The sequence below is a fragment of the Budorcas taxicolor genome, chromosome 2, assembly GCF_023091745.1.
Source record: "Budorcas taxicolor isolate Tak-1 chromosome 2, Takin1.1, whole genome shotgun sequence".
NCBI classification, from domain to species: Eukaryota; Metazoa; Chordata; class Mammalia; order Artiodactyla; family Bovidae; genus Budorcas; species Budorcas taxicolor.
In genome coordinates this window covers 65,057,221-65,071,414 of record NC_068911.1, presented here as the reverse complement: position 1 = coordinate 65,071,414, position 14,194 = coordinate 65,057,221, and the positions used below count along the sequence as shown (strand labels likewise).

Sequence of the window (14,194 nt, the reverse complement as noted above, 5' to 3'; positions counted from 1 at the left end):
CTATCAAGATAAACTTGGTCACCCTGGGAGGCAAGAGAGGGGGTGTTTGCTTCCACTGCTGTAGATGGAATGACAGAAGCAGCATCAAGTTCTGGTGGTCTGAGTGTCAAAAGTGACCATTTTGACATCCAAAGAGCCCAAGGTTTCAGACTGGAAGCAGGATCCTAGAAAAATCCTGAGATCTAACCAAAGTCAGAGTAGTCTTTTGGCCTGGGGACAAACACATATAAATATTAGTCACAGAATGAGGATGTAGCTTTCCATTTAATATTCAGTAGCTTTAATAGTCAGATAATGATACAGAAAATGAATGAAAGAAAGATTAAGACCAGCTTTATTTGGTAGATATCCTAACTGCACATGTTTAAGAACAATAATAGAAACTACTCCTAAAACATTACATCTGACTATTCTGTTATTAAGAAGCACTTCTCTTATCAAGATTAATGGCATGCTCACTTATATTTTAAAACAAAATGAGCAACTATTCTACCAAATAAAGCCTAATGTGAAGAATTTAAGAAATTGAGTTAGGTTGTTTGGTGAAAATGGAAGGGAATGGATGAACGGAGTTGTAGTACTAATGGTCAAATGTGTTAGGCCACATAAGTTGTCTAGATAATGTGGTCTGTCATGATGACTATGATGGAAACCAGGGAGTTTTGGGGAAGGAGAGTTGCCTGAAAGGTGAGATCAAGAATTCAGATCTAGGAGCTGACCAATGAGTTTTCTTTATCAAGCAGATGAAAGTGGTTGAATAGTGCTGGTTACACTTTAACTCATTAGGGGCTTTCAGAAGGAGAGGGGGGTAAGTAAGAAGGTAAACCCCCCATCAAGAGTCAAAGGACACAAAAAGGGTAGAATTTTTCTTAGTTTTTTTAAATTATTATTATTCTAATTCTACATCCATTCATTACGCCATAAGAGGTCTCTCATTGGTTGTAGGTTGGAAGTGGAGTGGAATGGCTGATCGAGAGCAGAGGTCTGTAGTAGTATCTATTCATACAATGGATGCAGGATTAAAATTATACAGTTAGAACATAAAGCATTTTTTATTCACCCATGCTCCATGCATTTCAAATTCTAAGTCTCCTATTCCAATGATACCTATTTAAAAGTAGTGGACTACAAAGTAAAGCATCTAGAAAAATGTAGAAGAGAAGAAACTTCTTTAGCCTCAAAATAACTCTGGGAGTCTTTAAGTCTTCTTCTTGGGTTTTATCTCCTAGTAGATTTCACAGTGCTGACCCATGTGCTAACTGGCTGACTCTGACCCATTCACCGGAGAGTGGACTATCTGGGTCTCCGTGAAAGATGCTGTGATTTTGAAACCAGGTGGGGGAGATACTTTTTTTTTGAGAGTGCCAGCTATTCTGAGTGTTAATAGGCTTTTCTTTTGCCCATCACATCCCTGGGATGACCTGTGATTAACTGATTGATCCATTCATTCATTCATTCACTCATTCAACATGCATTTACTGCACTTAACTGCATGTGGGGCATTGGGCTAGATGTTAGGAATATATAGGTGAATAAGACACAGTCTCTACCTGCAGAAAGCTCAAAGTGTAGTGAGCGAATCAGTCATTAAAATGTATAGGCCATAAGTGCTTTTCTATGCAGTTTCAAAAGCTAAACTGACAATTTTGGAGAAAGAAAATTGTATCTGGGAAAAAAAATTAACCCCTTCCCTTGGATGAAGGGGAGACTTGTGGTTTATGAGAAATTCCTTCTGACATTTCCAAGGGTTCAAATAAGTTGAACTTCATAAAAATCCCAGATCCTCCTCCTATGAAGTGGGTAGGAAGCAGAGAGCCTGGGCTAGTCCTTCTGTATTGACTGGTCTTGCCAATGACAGTCCCTCTGGGACCTCTCATTTTTCTTCTTTGCAGGTTATCTGGAGCCTGGGGCTGCCCCAGCTCTCTCAGGATTTGGCAGACATTGGAGGTGGTGGTGAAGGAGACAGTGGTGGTCAATGTTATTTGAGCAGGGTCAGCAGGCCCCGGAGGTTCCTGAGTACACGATGCAGAAGGCAGCTTACTATGAGAACCCAGGACTCTTTGGAGGCTATGGCTACAGCAAAGCTGCTGACACTTATGGCTATAGTGCCCCCCATCAGCCTTATCCACCCCCTGCTGCTGCCAGTGCCATGGACACTGATTACCCAGGCTCTGCCTGCTCCATCCAGAGCTCTGCGCCTCTCCGAGCCCCGGCCCATAAGGCAGCTGAACTCAATGGAAGCTGCATGAGGCCTGGCACTGGGAACAGCCAAGGTGGGGGTGGTGGCAGCCAGCCTCCAGGTCTGAACTCAGAGCAGCAGCCACCACAGCCCCCTCCACTGCCACCACCACCAGCCCTGCCCCCATCCTCTCCCACCAACCCTGGAGGTGGAGTACCTGCCAAGAAGGCCAAGGGTGGGCCCAATGCTTCTGGCTCCTCAGCCACCATCAGCAAGCAGATCTTCCCTTGGATGAAAGAGTCCCGCCAGAACTCCAAGCAGAAGAACAGCTGTGCCACTGCAGGTAGCCCTCTGAGGGGCCTCTTCTCTGGGCTTTCCCCAAGACTGACCCCAAGAAGCTAGCTCACCTAGGAATTAAGAGGCTCGGGGCTGGAAGTACAACTTTGGAGGCCATATGTGTAAACTCGCAATGCAGAAATTGTCGAGGGCTTTTGGCCATACCACATGGCTTTGAGGGATCTCAGTGCCCTCACTGAGGGCTGCAGGGATTGAACCCAGGCCATGGCAGTGAAGGTGCTGAATACTAACCACTGGACCACCAGGGAGCTCCCGGTTCTTTCTTTTTAGTGTCTCTGGTTGTGGTCACATCCTTACAGTGACAGGGTGCTGATGTCCACTCCAGGCTGCTGGCACCGCTGCTGGATATGTCTCATAGTTATTCATAGACAGCTCTTCCTTATACTGCCCCAATATCTGGACTGCTGGTCATAACTCAACTCCTTCCAGCCAATAGATCTTCAAAACTTGAAGATAGGTACTATGATCTCCAAGCCCAGGGGCTGATATAGCCCATATCACATGAATCCCACTTCCCTAAATTAATAAGAACTAAAAGGCTATTGAACACTATGTTAAGAATCATGTTAAGTGCTTTATAAGCGCTGTCTAATTTTCCAAAGAACCCTTTGAGGTAGGTATATAATAAAACATCCATTTTAACAGATAAGGAAAATGTTAGAGATGATAAGTCACTTGCCCAAGATAACTAAACTACCAAATGGCACACCTGGGGAATTCCCTGGTGGTTCAGTGATTAAGGACTGTGCACTTTCACTGCCGAAGGGCACAGGTTCAATCCCTGGTTACGGAACTAAGATCCTGCAAGCTGAAAGGCACGGCCAACCCTCTCCTGCCCCAACAAAACAAACAAAATAACATGTACAAAAAACAAAACCTCAAATAGCATGTCTCAGCCCACTCCCACTCAATTCTCCCCATCCCAGGAAATCCCTAATGTGGAGGCACATATCCTAGGAGAAGAGGCTGTACTCTGAAACAGGAGCAGCCTTCGGTTTTTTTCCCTGGAAAGGGAGACTCTGGTGTTGAGAAAATTTTCCCTACGTCCATTGAGTCTGCGTGGAAGAAGAAGGGCAGAACCAGCAGCTCTGAGACCTTCTGCCACTCTCTGCTCAGCTTGCTGGATTCCTGAACTTTTCTGGCCTTGTGTTCTCTGATGTACTTTTTATCTTCAGGTAGATGAACTTGCTCTCAGGTCCAGGGCTTGCTTGAGGTGTAGTTAGCTTGGGATGTAGTCAGCTTGTTATCAGATCTCTGGTTTGCCTGCTGCTCTTTGGGGCTGCTGCTCCTAGGGGGAAAGTGTCTTCAAGTCTTGTAAGCTCCTTCTCCTTCTGCCCCTCCTTCCCAGCTGCAGGCCTAGGCCCTCCCTCCCAGGAGAAATCCATTTGTCTTCCTAGGGGGGAGTGGACAAGCTGCTGAGAGGTGGCAGGGGTGGTGGAAACCACTGCTGAAGCTGCTGCTCCCAGCATGGCAATACTCAAAATATGCCCAGCCTGGCCTTGGATGCCCTAAAACTCTGGGGCTATATTTTCATGGTATGTCACCTCCCTGCCTTTGAGTACTGGGCCCATGGGTGCAGTTGAGCTGGAGTGAGCTGCCAAGATCGACACCCTCATTCCATGCCTGGGGTGCTTTGCCCAGGAGCCAGCCTCTGAGCAAGGCAGTTTGAGGCTGCCTCCAAGATTCCCCCCACCTACCTTCCTAGCAGCAGCGGCTGGAAGGAGTGTTCAAAGTGAAGTCTGGTCCTTCTTTGACAGGGCGGGAGGCCTTACCAGCTGCTACTAGTCTCTCATTAAACTCCTCCTCAGCCTTGGGAACGGGATGATGGACTAGGCTGAAGGGGAAGGGGTGGGCTGAGTGAGTTGGACTTCAGAAGGCAGATGGGAGTTTCAGGTGCCACTGATAGGTAGGCCTGGGGCCTTTGAGTTCTGGGAATCTCTTGGAATCTCACCGCTCTAACGCCCCTCCCTCGCTCCAGCCAGGATTAAAGTGGGGCAAGGGGAGGAAGAGGAAGGAGTCAGGGAAGCACCCCTCTACGGCCCAAGGTGTCCCCACATCTCCCGCTCAGCGACCTCTCTCTCTCTCTCCCGGCCCAGGAGAGAGCTGCGAGGACAAGAGCCCGCCGGGCCCAGCGTCCAAGAGGGTGCGCACGGCGTACACAAGTGCACAGCTGGTGGAGCTGGAAAAGGAATTCCACTTCAACCGCTACTTGTGCCGGCCACGCCGCGTGGAGATGGCCAACCTTCTGAACCTCACCGAGCGGCAGATCAAGATCTGGTTCCAGAACCGGCGCATGAAGTACAAGAAGGACCAGAAGGCCAAGGGCATCCTGCACTCGCCGGCGGGTCAGTCTCCGGAGCGCAGCCCGCCGCTCGGCGGCGCCGCGGGCCACGTGGCCTACTCAGGCCAGCTGCCACCTGTGCCCGGCCTGGCCTACGACGCGCCCTCGCCGCCCGCCTTCGCCAAATCTCAGCCCAACATGTACGGCTTGGCCGCCTACACGGCGCCGCTCAGCAGCTGCTTGCCTCAGCAGAAGCGCTACGCGGCGCCCGAGTTCGAGCCCCACCCCATGGCGAGCAACGGCGGCGGCTTCGCCAGCGCCAACCTGCAGGGCAGCCCGGTGTACGTGAGCGGCAACTTCGTCGACTCCATGGCGCCCGCGTCCGGCCCCGTCTTCAATCTGGGCCACCTCTCGCACCCCTCTTCGGCCAGCGTGGACTACAGTTGCGCCGCGCAGATTCCAGGCAACCACCACCACGGACCGTGTGACCCTCATCCCACCTACACAGATCTCTCGGCCCACCACTCGTCTCAGGGACGCCTGCCCGAGGCCCCCAAACTGACGCATCTGTAGCGGCCGCCACCGGCCCGAACTCGCGGCGCGATTACCTCTTTGGTTTTGGTGGCGGGGGTGGCGGGCGGGGCCCGCGGGGCAGCTCGGTGACCCCCCCACTCCCTCGCTCTGGCCCGGTCCGCTGCCTCCCCGTCTCTGGGCCAACAGCGGCCGAGGCGCAGGCGCCTGGGCCTCCTTTCCAGGCGCACACTGTTTTGGGTGACTCGCCGTAAATCAGCCGCAAGGATTCTCCGCTGTTAAACCCGACAGTGCCACATACTGCGGACCGAGGGACTCTAATCTGGTAATGGTGTCCCGAAGGTAAGTCTGAGATCCATCGGCGGCGCGCCTCGCAGAGGGTCCGGGCCTAGCCCGCGTCTAGTTTAGTTGCGGAGACCTTAATTTATATGCTTCTTCCCGTCCCATAAGAATTGCATCGGACTCAACGATCTGTATTTATTATTTGAAGCGAGTCATTTCGTTTTCCTGATTATTTATCCTCGTCTTAATGTATTTATGTGTATATTCGTAGAGTTCTCCAGCCGAGTTTAGGAACGCGCTCCCGGGCCGCGGGGGGCCACATATCACCTCTTTAGTCCCCTTGCTCTAAACTAGTTGAGAGAGTAGTTTTGAACAGTTGTAACCGTGGCTGGTGTTTGTAGTTGTAAAGGATTAAGACCGCAAATTGTCCTTCACGGGTAGAGTCAGGCGGCCCCATGGCGTGGCACGACACTCGTTATTCTTTTCCCAACAGCCACAGCCCTCGCCACAGTTTATTGATTTCAAATTGTCTGGTACTATTTGAACAAATATTTAGAATAAAAAATTTCTCAGTCGGAAGTGTATCTGTGTTAATCACCCACACTTGCAAGTAGGTCTCTCTGCCTTTATCTTGTGCACAATCCCAGAGGAACCCCGCCTCCCCCCCCCCTCCCCATAGGCTAACCCTGTGAAACATTGTTTCCACTTACTTGGAATCTAGTACACAAATTGGTTCTGGGGAATACTTGATTATTTTCTAGCTATTGACTTCAGAGGGTGCAATATCTGAAGATGCAAACCTAGAAATGTTCTGGGTGGGATGATCTGGGTAGGGTGTTTCTCTGCTGCCTGTTTTACTGTTTCTACCGCCCTCTTTCTAGATACAGATCCACCTTTTTAGGTTGCACTTACATTGGGGAGGCCAGAGCTCACTTTTCTGCATTAAGTAGTTAAAAAAACTTTGAAAGAAAACTGACAATCAAAGAAAAGATACAAGAGAAGTCATAAGAAGAATCGAACAATGAAAAAGCTGAGATGCAGAAAAAGAAACGATCATTTGAAGCCATGCACCTAAGCTTTTTCTGTCGGAAATGCCCTCACGATTTTTTCCTTATAGAAATCAGTGGTTCATTTCTAAAGAAAACAAACGTTCCCCACGATGTAAAGTAATAAAAGTTTCATTAATGGAACATAATAAGTATAAACACTTTGTTTACTCCTGTTTCTTTGTACAAAATGGGCAAAATGTCTTCGACGATTTATAACCGTTTTGTAAATATTAGCGTGGTTTTAACTGGGGCGGACTGCTTAGACCGGCTTCTCTAGGAGGAGGCACTCGGAAAACGCCTTCAGATAAGGTTCGATTCTTTTGTATTTCAGCAAAGTCGGCCCACGCATCTCTATTTGATTTGACAAATAATGCAACTCCTACTACATCCCCGGTGACACGAGGTGAAATTTCTATTGTGTGGAAATCATTTAACTTCCAATCTTCTGGTGGAACAACAATCGTTTCTATTTGGATGTTTGTGTTTCGCTAAATAATTATGGCTCAAAATAATATTTAGTTTCCTTGTTCCTTTGTGCTGTTTTTAAAATGGCATGTTAGATTGGGGGCGGGAGGGAATTATCCTTTTTGCTAAATTTCACTTTATCTGAGCAGGTTTAAAGTATACATGTTGTAGAAGTGTATCAAAAGAATAAATGACTTCAACCGAAGGGATATTTTACCCACGTTCAAGGCTTAAAATTGTTTTTCTATGAAATTTGCATCCATAGGCAGAATTTCTAATTGTCTTGTAAGAAATTATTTTTTAAAGCTATTAGGGAAATCAAAGGAGAGCTTGCTGCCTTGCAGGGATTACAACAACCTTTCTTAACTGGCTAAATATTAAATAGATGAATTGTCAGGCTGTTTAGATTCAGCCCGGTTTTCCCCTCATCTCCTCTTCCTACCATAAATAATAATAAAAATACATAATGCATCACGGCTCCAGGCGTTTTCCAGCGCGGTGTGTTACCGCAGGAGTATCTGCTGAGTCTGCGGGTGTCTGCAAGGCCCCAAGTGTCATCTGCGGCTTAGGGTTTCATGGATTAGATTTTAAACGGTGTCTGGCCCGGTTGACATCAGCCTCCTCTCCCACTCAGGCTCCAAAGAAGCGCGGGGTTGGGAGCTCCCTCTCCAAGCAGCTGCAGCCGCCCCAAAGCACACCCTCACTAGCAGAGTGGGAGTCCTCTCCCACCTCTGGAGAAAGGTTCCCCGAGGCTTCCGGGAGCGACTCGAATAGATGCGTTCCTGCCCCTGGCGTGAGCGTCATGTGATGACTACACTCGGTCGCTCCCGGCGCGAGTGGGGGCGGCGGCCAGTCTTGGGAAGGCCCTTCCCGCGCGGCCGCCAGCCAGGGCGAGAGCGGAGCCCGCGCACAGCCATTTAAAACTGCATGAATTATAAACAAGCCGCCTTGTCCTTCGCCATAAATTCTGCTCTTTTTGAGCCTGCAATTAGTGTTAGGAAACACCAGAGTCTAAACACAACCAAACACCCTCTGAAGGGCCCAACTGCCCGAGGTTGCAAAGCTTTATTTATTTCCCACTGCCACCCCCGCCACAGCCCGAGATTTGCGCAGTCTCCTCCCCCACCACCGCCGGCGGTACGCAGCCGGCTGGGTTCCCGCTCCGCGAGAGAAGGTCACAATAGCTGCTCTATCGGCGGAGGCGCCCGCCTCCCCCTTCTCGGGTCTCTGGAAGGCAGAGAAAGGACGGTGGGGGAGGGGAGCGCGGGCCGGCAATGGCGCCCCAGGCCCAGGCCGCTCCTTCTCCCGCGGAGGACCTGCCGCGGGAAGGGGCGCGTCTGCAGCGGAAGGACACCGCCACTCCAGACCGAGGCTTCTTCCCGGGAGCGGCGCGCGGGCTCCGTTGGGAGCTCACCACGGCCTCGAGGAGGCTGCTTGCTGGCCCCTCGCCGCCGAGCGCTGCTGGGTCGAGGGGGCCCGCAGCAGCAGGCCTTCCGGGAGCAGCGGCGCCATTGCGGGTGCGGCTTCCCACGGGCCCCGCGGCGGAGAGGCCGCACAAAGGCGGCAAGGCGTCCGACACCCGCCGGCGGGGAGGGGCCGGCCTCGCTGTGGGCCTTGGGCTGGGGAGGTTAACCCCTTTGCCCAAGAGCAGGAAATGGTTCTTTGGCTCTGGCCGTGGCCGGTTCTGCCTCCCCCCCGGCCCCCCCCCTTACTTAGACCCATTGGAGGGAGGTCTTATCTGGGAGGTTGTGGGCGATTCTCCTGGGACCAGAAGAAAGGGGTCAGGGCTCCAAGCCCAGGCCTACGGATGGGGGTGGAAGTCATTTGGGAGCCCCCTGGTCTGTCTTGCCAATCAAACGTGAATTAAAGCAGGGTTGAGATGAAGTAGCTGGAATGACCAGCTGCAGAATGAGAGCTGGGGGTGGGAAAAGATTTAGGGACAAGGAGACCCTGCCCTGGCTACCAAAGAGAAACTCAAGACCCAGCCTGCAGTGGAGTGAGAAAACCCTATTGAGTTAGCCAAGGGGATAGGGAAGTTGCAGAGGAAAGGTGGCAAGAAAGGGCGGTAACGCATTCTACCTCCTGGCTTTCAGACCTCAGCCTTATCTAAGGACCTCACAGAGAAAAATCCTTCTCAGATGGAATCATTTGTTAACTATCCATTTGTACCATTTCTTTGTAGAGGCTTCCAAATAAGAGAGGGAGAGAATACAGAGCAAGTGCTTGCCCCTTGGTGCAACCGCAAGCCTAGTCCCTATCAGAGATGCATCAGCCAAATTGGTTTCCCAGGCCCCAGAGGCTGCTAACCTTGCTGAAAAGCATTTTTAAAATTTGTATCTGTAAGGAGTACTTTAAACGTGGTAATTAACCATAGTAGTTACTCATCCCTCTCCCTCCCCCATTCTGTACCAGCCAACTGACCCTTGAGTGAAGTGATCTCAGCCAGCAGGCTTGAGCACCTAGGCTCCCCATCTGTTGAGGTTTTTCATTAGGGAGAGTGAAGTGTGGGTGTATGTTTGAATAACAAAGGAGAAACCCAACATTCTAAAAAAGTGTTTCTCTTCTTGACCTGGGGGAGCCAGAAGCCTGTTTACACCATGGATATTCAAGGGACATCCCAGGCCTGTTTAGACTTTATCCTGAGAATTAGTTGAAACTGCCTCCTGAAGTCAAGAATGGGTTAATCCCAGTTACAGAATCCAGGAAGGTCCTCTTCATCTGGCAACTTGGCATTACTCTGGTCCTTCTTTCACAAACTGTAGGAAAAGAACAAGATGAACAGCAGTTCATATTAAGAAAATAAAAAGAGAGACAGAAGGCTCCAGTTCCCACAGGCCTATAGTCTGATTACTTCAGGGCACTGCAACTTTCTAGAGAGGGGATGTAGCTATGGCTTGGGTGAGCAGGCCTATTCCTTGACACTTCAGGCACAGGGAAGTGAGGCTGAGTCGCCAGCTGCACCCACAGCACCTCTGAGAACTGGCTTTCTTAGAGCTCTCTTGTAGAAGGGTCTGGATGGAGAGAACAAACATAGGGTAGATGAATCCTGTGCACTTACTGCACTGGTGATGCTGGTGGTAGAGAAGATCATTACAGAGGATGAAATCTTAGTTATCACTGCTCCCTTGTCTTCTACTCCAGCTACAAAGCCCTTTATTTTGGGCGCCCAGAGTTGCCCAAATGCATTTATATGCCTGGCCCAAAGCCCATGCCTAAACATTTCACTCAGGTCTCATACTCACCTTGGCAAGTTGGGAAAGTACAAAGACAATTCAAAGATCCATTTTCAGGCCAGGCCCAGCCTTCTGAAGCACAGTAAACAAAAGGTTTCCACACATGAAGAGCCAAGGTTAATGGATGTCCAGTCATTTGCAGTAGCAGAAGCAGGTGATGGGTTCCCAGAAGATCAGCCTGGTGGGAGATACTACAGAAGTCTTGTCCCAGACCTTGTGGTAAAATCTCTTCTTCCTGCTCATTGCTCAGTCGTGACTCTTTGCTACTCTATGGACTGTAGCCTCGCAGGCTCCTCTGTCCATGGGATTTCCCAGGCAAGAATATTGGAGTGGGTTGCCATTTCCTCCTCCAGAGGTAAGTCTCTTGAATGGTTCCTATATCTAGTTGGGGTCATTTTATATGGAAGAGTAAAATCTGGAAAATCATTAAAATAGGATTTTAACATTAGTAAGAGCCCAAAGAGGAGATCTTGATTGAAATCAGGATGCATGGAGAACCCTGGTACAGAGGCAGTGTTTTAGGTGGGGAAGCCAGGCTAAAATCTTGTCTAAGAGTGCCTGTTGGACCAAGGCCTTTTTGAAGGAGGCGACGAGAGTCCCTGACTTATGAGACAGGCAGAAGGCCTTCTGATGGCTCGACTGGTAGGAAAGCTGCCCTAAAATACCACACCTCTCCCCATCTCCACAAGGGCCTGAGAGCCAAATGACCGGGAAAGTGGGTCGGTTGGGTTGAACTCCAGGCAGTGGCAGAGCCAGAACTGACCTCTTTCACCCGCGTCTGCTAACCCCTTGGGGCAGCAACGATGCCATCTCCGTCGCCGGCAAAAACACACAAAGGAGGCCCCCACCCAGGCTCGAACCTGGGGGCACACTGGAGAGAGGGCCGGCGTGGACCCCGAGTCGGAGAGCCTCCCACCCCCACGGGGAACAATAGCTGCCGCCTCCCCGGGGCGGTGGGGCGGTCGCGCCGCACAAAAGCCGGCTCGGCCAGCGCCATGTGACGCGCGCTCGACCCGCTCTCCCGGCGGCGCGGCGGACGGGAGGGTGTTCCGACCCACCTGGAACACTTTCCGAAAGACAAACGGTGAGTTAATCACCCAACCGGCTGGCGACCGCGTCCCCCTGGCCCGCGGGGAGGCCAGGGGAGGGGCTGGGGTGAAGGCCTGCTCTGCGTGTGTGTCTAGGCTGGGGGCGGGAGAGGTTAGTTCTATTAAGAGTTCATCAATCACCGGTGTGCACTTTTCGCTCGACAGCGGTTCCTCCTACTTCGGAGCAAGTCCGGGCCAGCTGGGATCCGACCAGAAACCGCAAGCGGAGGAGACGCGGGTACGCAAGCTGAGCGGTAACGGAGGGCGCGACCTGCCGCCCCGCGCTCTGCCGCGCCAGGCCCGAGGGTAGCGCCGCCCGGTCTTCCCCTCGCCAGGGACGGCAGCCGCCCAGCAGCCCCGCCCGCGGGCCAGGCAGGGCGCCGGGTGCCCTGAGCCTCCCGGCTCCACCTCCACGCCCCACCTCCGCGCACTTCGCGCTTGCCCCAGGGACACCCTTCACCGCTGCTGTCCCCCTAGGGACAAACCCGTCTCTGAGGGCAGGACGAGAAAAAAACCTCAATAGGTGGGAAGGTTCTTGCAAACACTTTTATTTAAGAGTTTTATAAAGGATGTCCCGAGGGATCAGAATTCAGGGGAGACGCTGACCGAGTTCTCTCATTGTCCTTCAGGACTATTTCCTATTTGTATGGGAGGAAGGAGGTTAAGAGCCCCTGTTGAACTTGGAACTAAACTTGAATGCCATTTAAAATAACCATTAAAATACACTTAAAACACTAACCACAATGATATGCCTCTTCTCTCTTTTGTGATATGAGGGAAGGCTTGGAGTAGTTTTTAGCTCTTGGGGGTTCATTTTAGAAACACCGTAAAGGAGCAGACGACAGCTGGGGGCGAGGGGCAGGCCTCAGTCAGAGCTGTTCACAGCAGGAAGGCCTGGGTGAGTGGGTGGGGAAGCACTCATACCCCCTCTTGAGTGGCACCCGCTGTCCTCTTTGTCATAAATTCTAAGAGAGTTCTGGGCTACCCTCTTTTTTTAACTTTTGTTCTCAGTGATATGAGATGGGAAGTTTCTCAAGTTAACGTGTTGTCTCAGCCCACAGTAAAGAGCCCCTGGAGGACAGAAAGTCCCAGCTCTCTCCCTCTTCCCTCAGTCCTCTTCTCTCTCACCATCCTCTAGGGTGGAAATAGCTTGTTCCGGAGAAATGTTCTACTATCATTTTCCTCAGATGGATATAAGCTGAAGCCTTAAGGCTTCAATACTGAACCTCCTGTTCTTGGTTCAGAGTCTTCTCTCTTCAGCAGTGCCTACTGAACAGTTCCTACGTGTACTGTGCTGGGCTCTGGGATATAAAAATTGAGTCACTAATGGCATATGCTTTTCAGTCTACTGGGGTAGGAAAAGAATTAATCCTAAGATTAGTATGACAGATGCTATAACATAGGTGTGGCCAAAATGTTCCTGGAATAAAGGAGTCATTAACAGTATCATAGTGTCAAAAAAGGCTTCTCAGAAGAGGTGAATTTGGGTTCCTGAAGTATAGGAATTTTTTAGGCCCAAGAAGGAGTGATCTACCAGGTGGAGAGAGCAGCACATACTAAAGCAGGGAGGGAAGAAAGAGCAAGGTATGGACCTAGAACAAGGGGAGGAGCTCGGAGTGTGGCATCTGGCTGGACAGAAGCTGTGTAAGGGCCACGGAAGGGCACCTGGACTTAACGTGTAGGCAAGGGACAGCCACTAAAGGTCTTAAGCTGGGACATGTGGTCATTTGTTATCTATATTAGGAAAGCTGACTCTAGGGGGTACTGTGTCTGGTGGGAGAAAGGAGAGATAGGAAGCGGGAAGAATAAAGAAGGAGGCTGCTGCCATAATCCAGCCTAGAGAGGGAGAAACTTAATAAGGATGAAGAGGAGAGGCATTTAGGAGGAAGAATTCAGAGGACTTGGTGATCAATTGGATTAGTGAAAGAGGAGTTGTGGATGCTAATCCCTAGGTTTTGATTTTGACAGCCTAAGCAGGTAGTCAGTTATCCACCAAAATGAACAGTGGAGTGGAAGAGAAGACTGCAGGGGAAATGAATGAGTTCAGGTTTAGGTCTCTGTTCACTGGTTTCTGCTTTGCTAACTGATGCACTGTGTGACCCTAAGATATTCACCTAATCTTTCTGGCCTTCACTTTCATCATCAACGGAACAGTCAATAAAGATATCTACAGGTTTATCATTAGTAAAGCAGTGCATGTGTGCACTCCCAAGCTTAGGAATTATCTTTATCAGGTCTACAAAAAGCTAAAATCTAGGGAAAACATCCTCTTACCCACCCCCATGCTGATCAATACTTAGATCCTGGGTGGCCAGTGAGAAATAAGTCTCAGGGAAATTAAAAGCAACACCCTACTGCTTCCCAGATACTGAATTCAAGCTAATGCTTAGGACTAGGTCAGATCAGATTGCTAATCAGAGTCCCTCAGCTTCCAGAGGGTACTCTCCAGGGGAATGCAGAAATGTGGTCTTGGTATCAGACCACTAAAGAGGGGGCCTCTAAGAGATGTCTGAAAGCTTCTGTGCTTTTTTATACCATGTGTCTTTCAGGGAATGCTTGCAGCCACCCATTCTCTTTAAATCTTAGGCTTCCTTGTGTTGTATAGGGAAGTGCTGAACATCTGACCCTAACCATTTACATTGAACGTGACTGCAGTAAGTTGTTTCTTTTTTCTGTGTCAGTATTAGCATTTGTAAAATAGAATTATAATAGGATCAGGTAAGATAAAG

At 50.2% G+C, this 14,194-nt stretch overlaps 1 protein-coding gene across 1 annotated transcript; it reads left to right on the top strand.

Annotated features, from left to right (window-relative positions):
• Positions 1-1,975: 1,975 nt before the first annotated feature.
• Positions 1,976-5,390, top strand: HOXD3 (homeobox D3). The gene is made up of 2 exons (XM_052635709.1): positions 1,976-2,522; positions 4,633-5,390. Exons 1-2 carry the CDS (start codon positions 1,976-1,978, stop codon positions 5,388-5,390), a joined length of 1,305 nt encoding a protein of 434 aa, XP_052491669.1.
• Positions 5,391-14,194: the final 8,804 nt, after the last annotated feature.

What these genes read in the sequence shown, in the direction of transcription:
- HOXD3 (XM_052635709.1), top strand. Translation starts at nt 1,976, where the DNA reads ATGTTATTTGAGCAGGGTCAGCAGGCCCCGGAGGTTCCTGAGTACACG. An exon ending in GAACAGCTGTGCCACTGCAG is followed by an intron (nt 2,523 to 4,632) that starts GTAGCCCTCTGA and finishes CTCCCGGCCCAG; the next exon opens with GAGAGAGCTGCGAGGACAAG.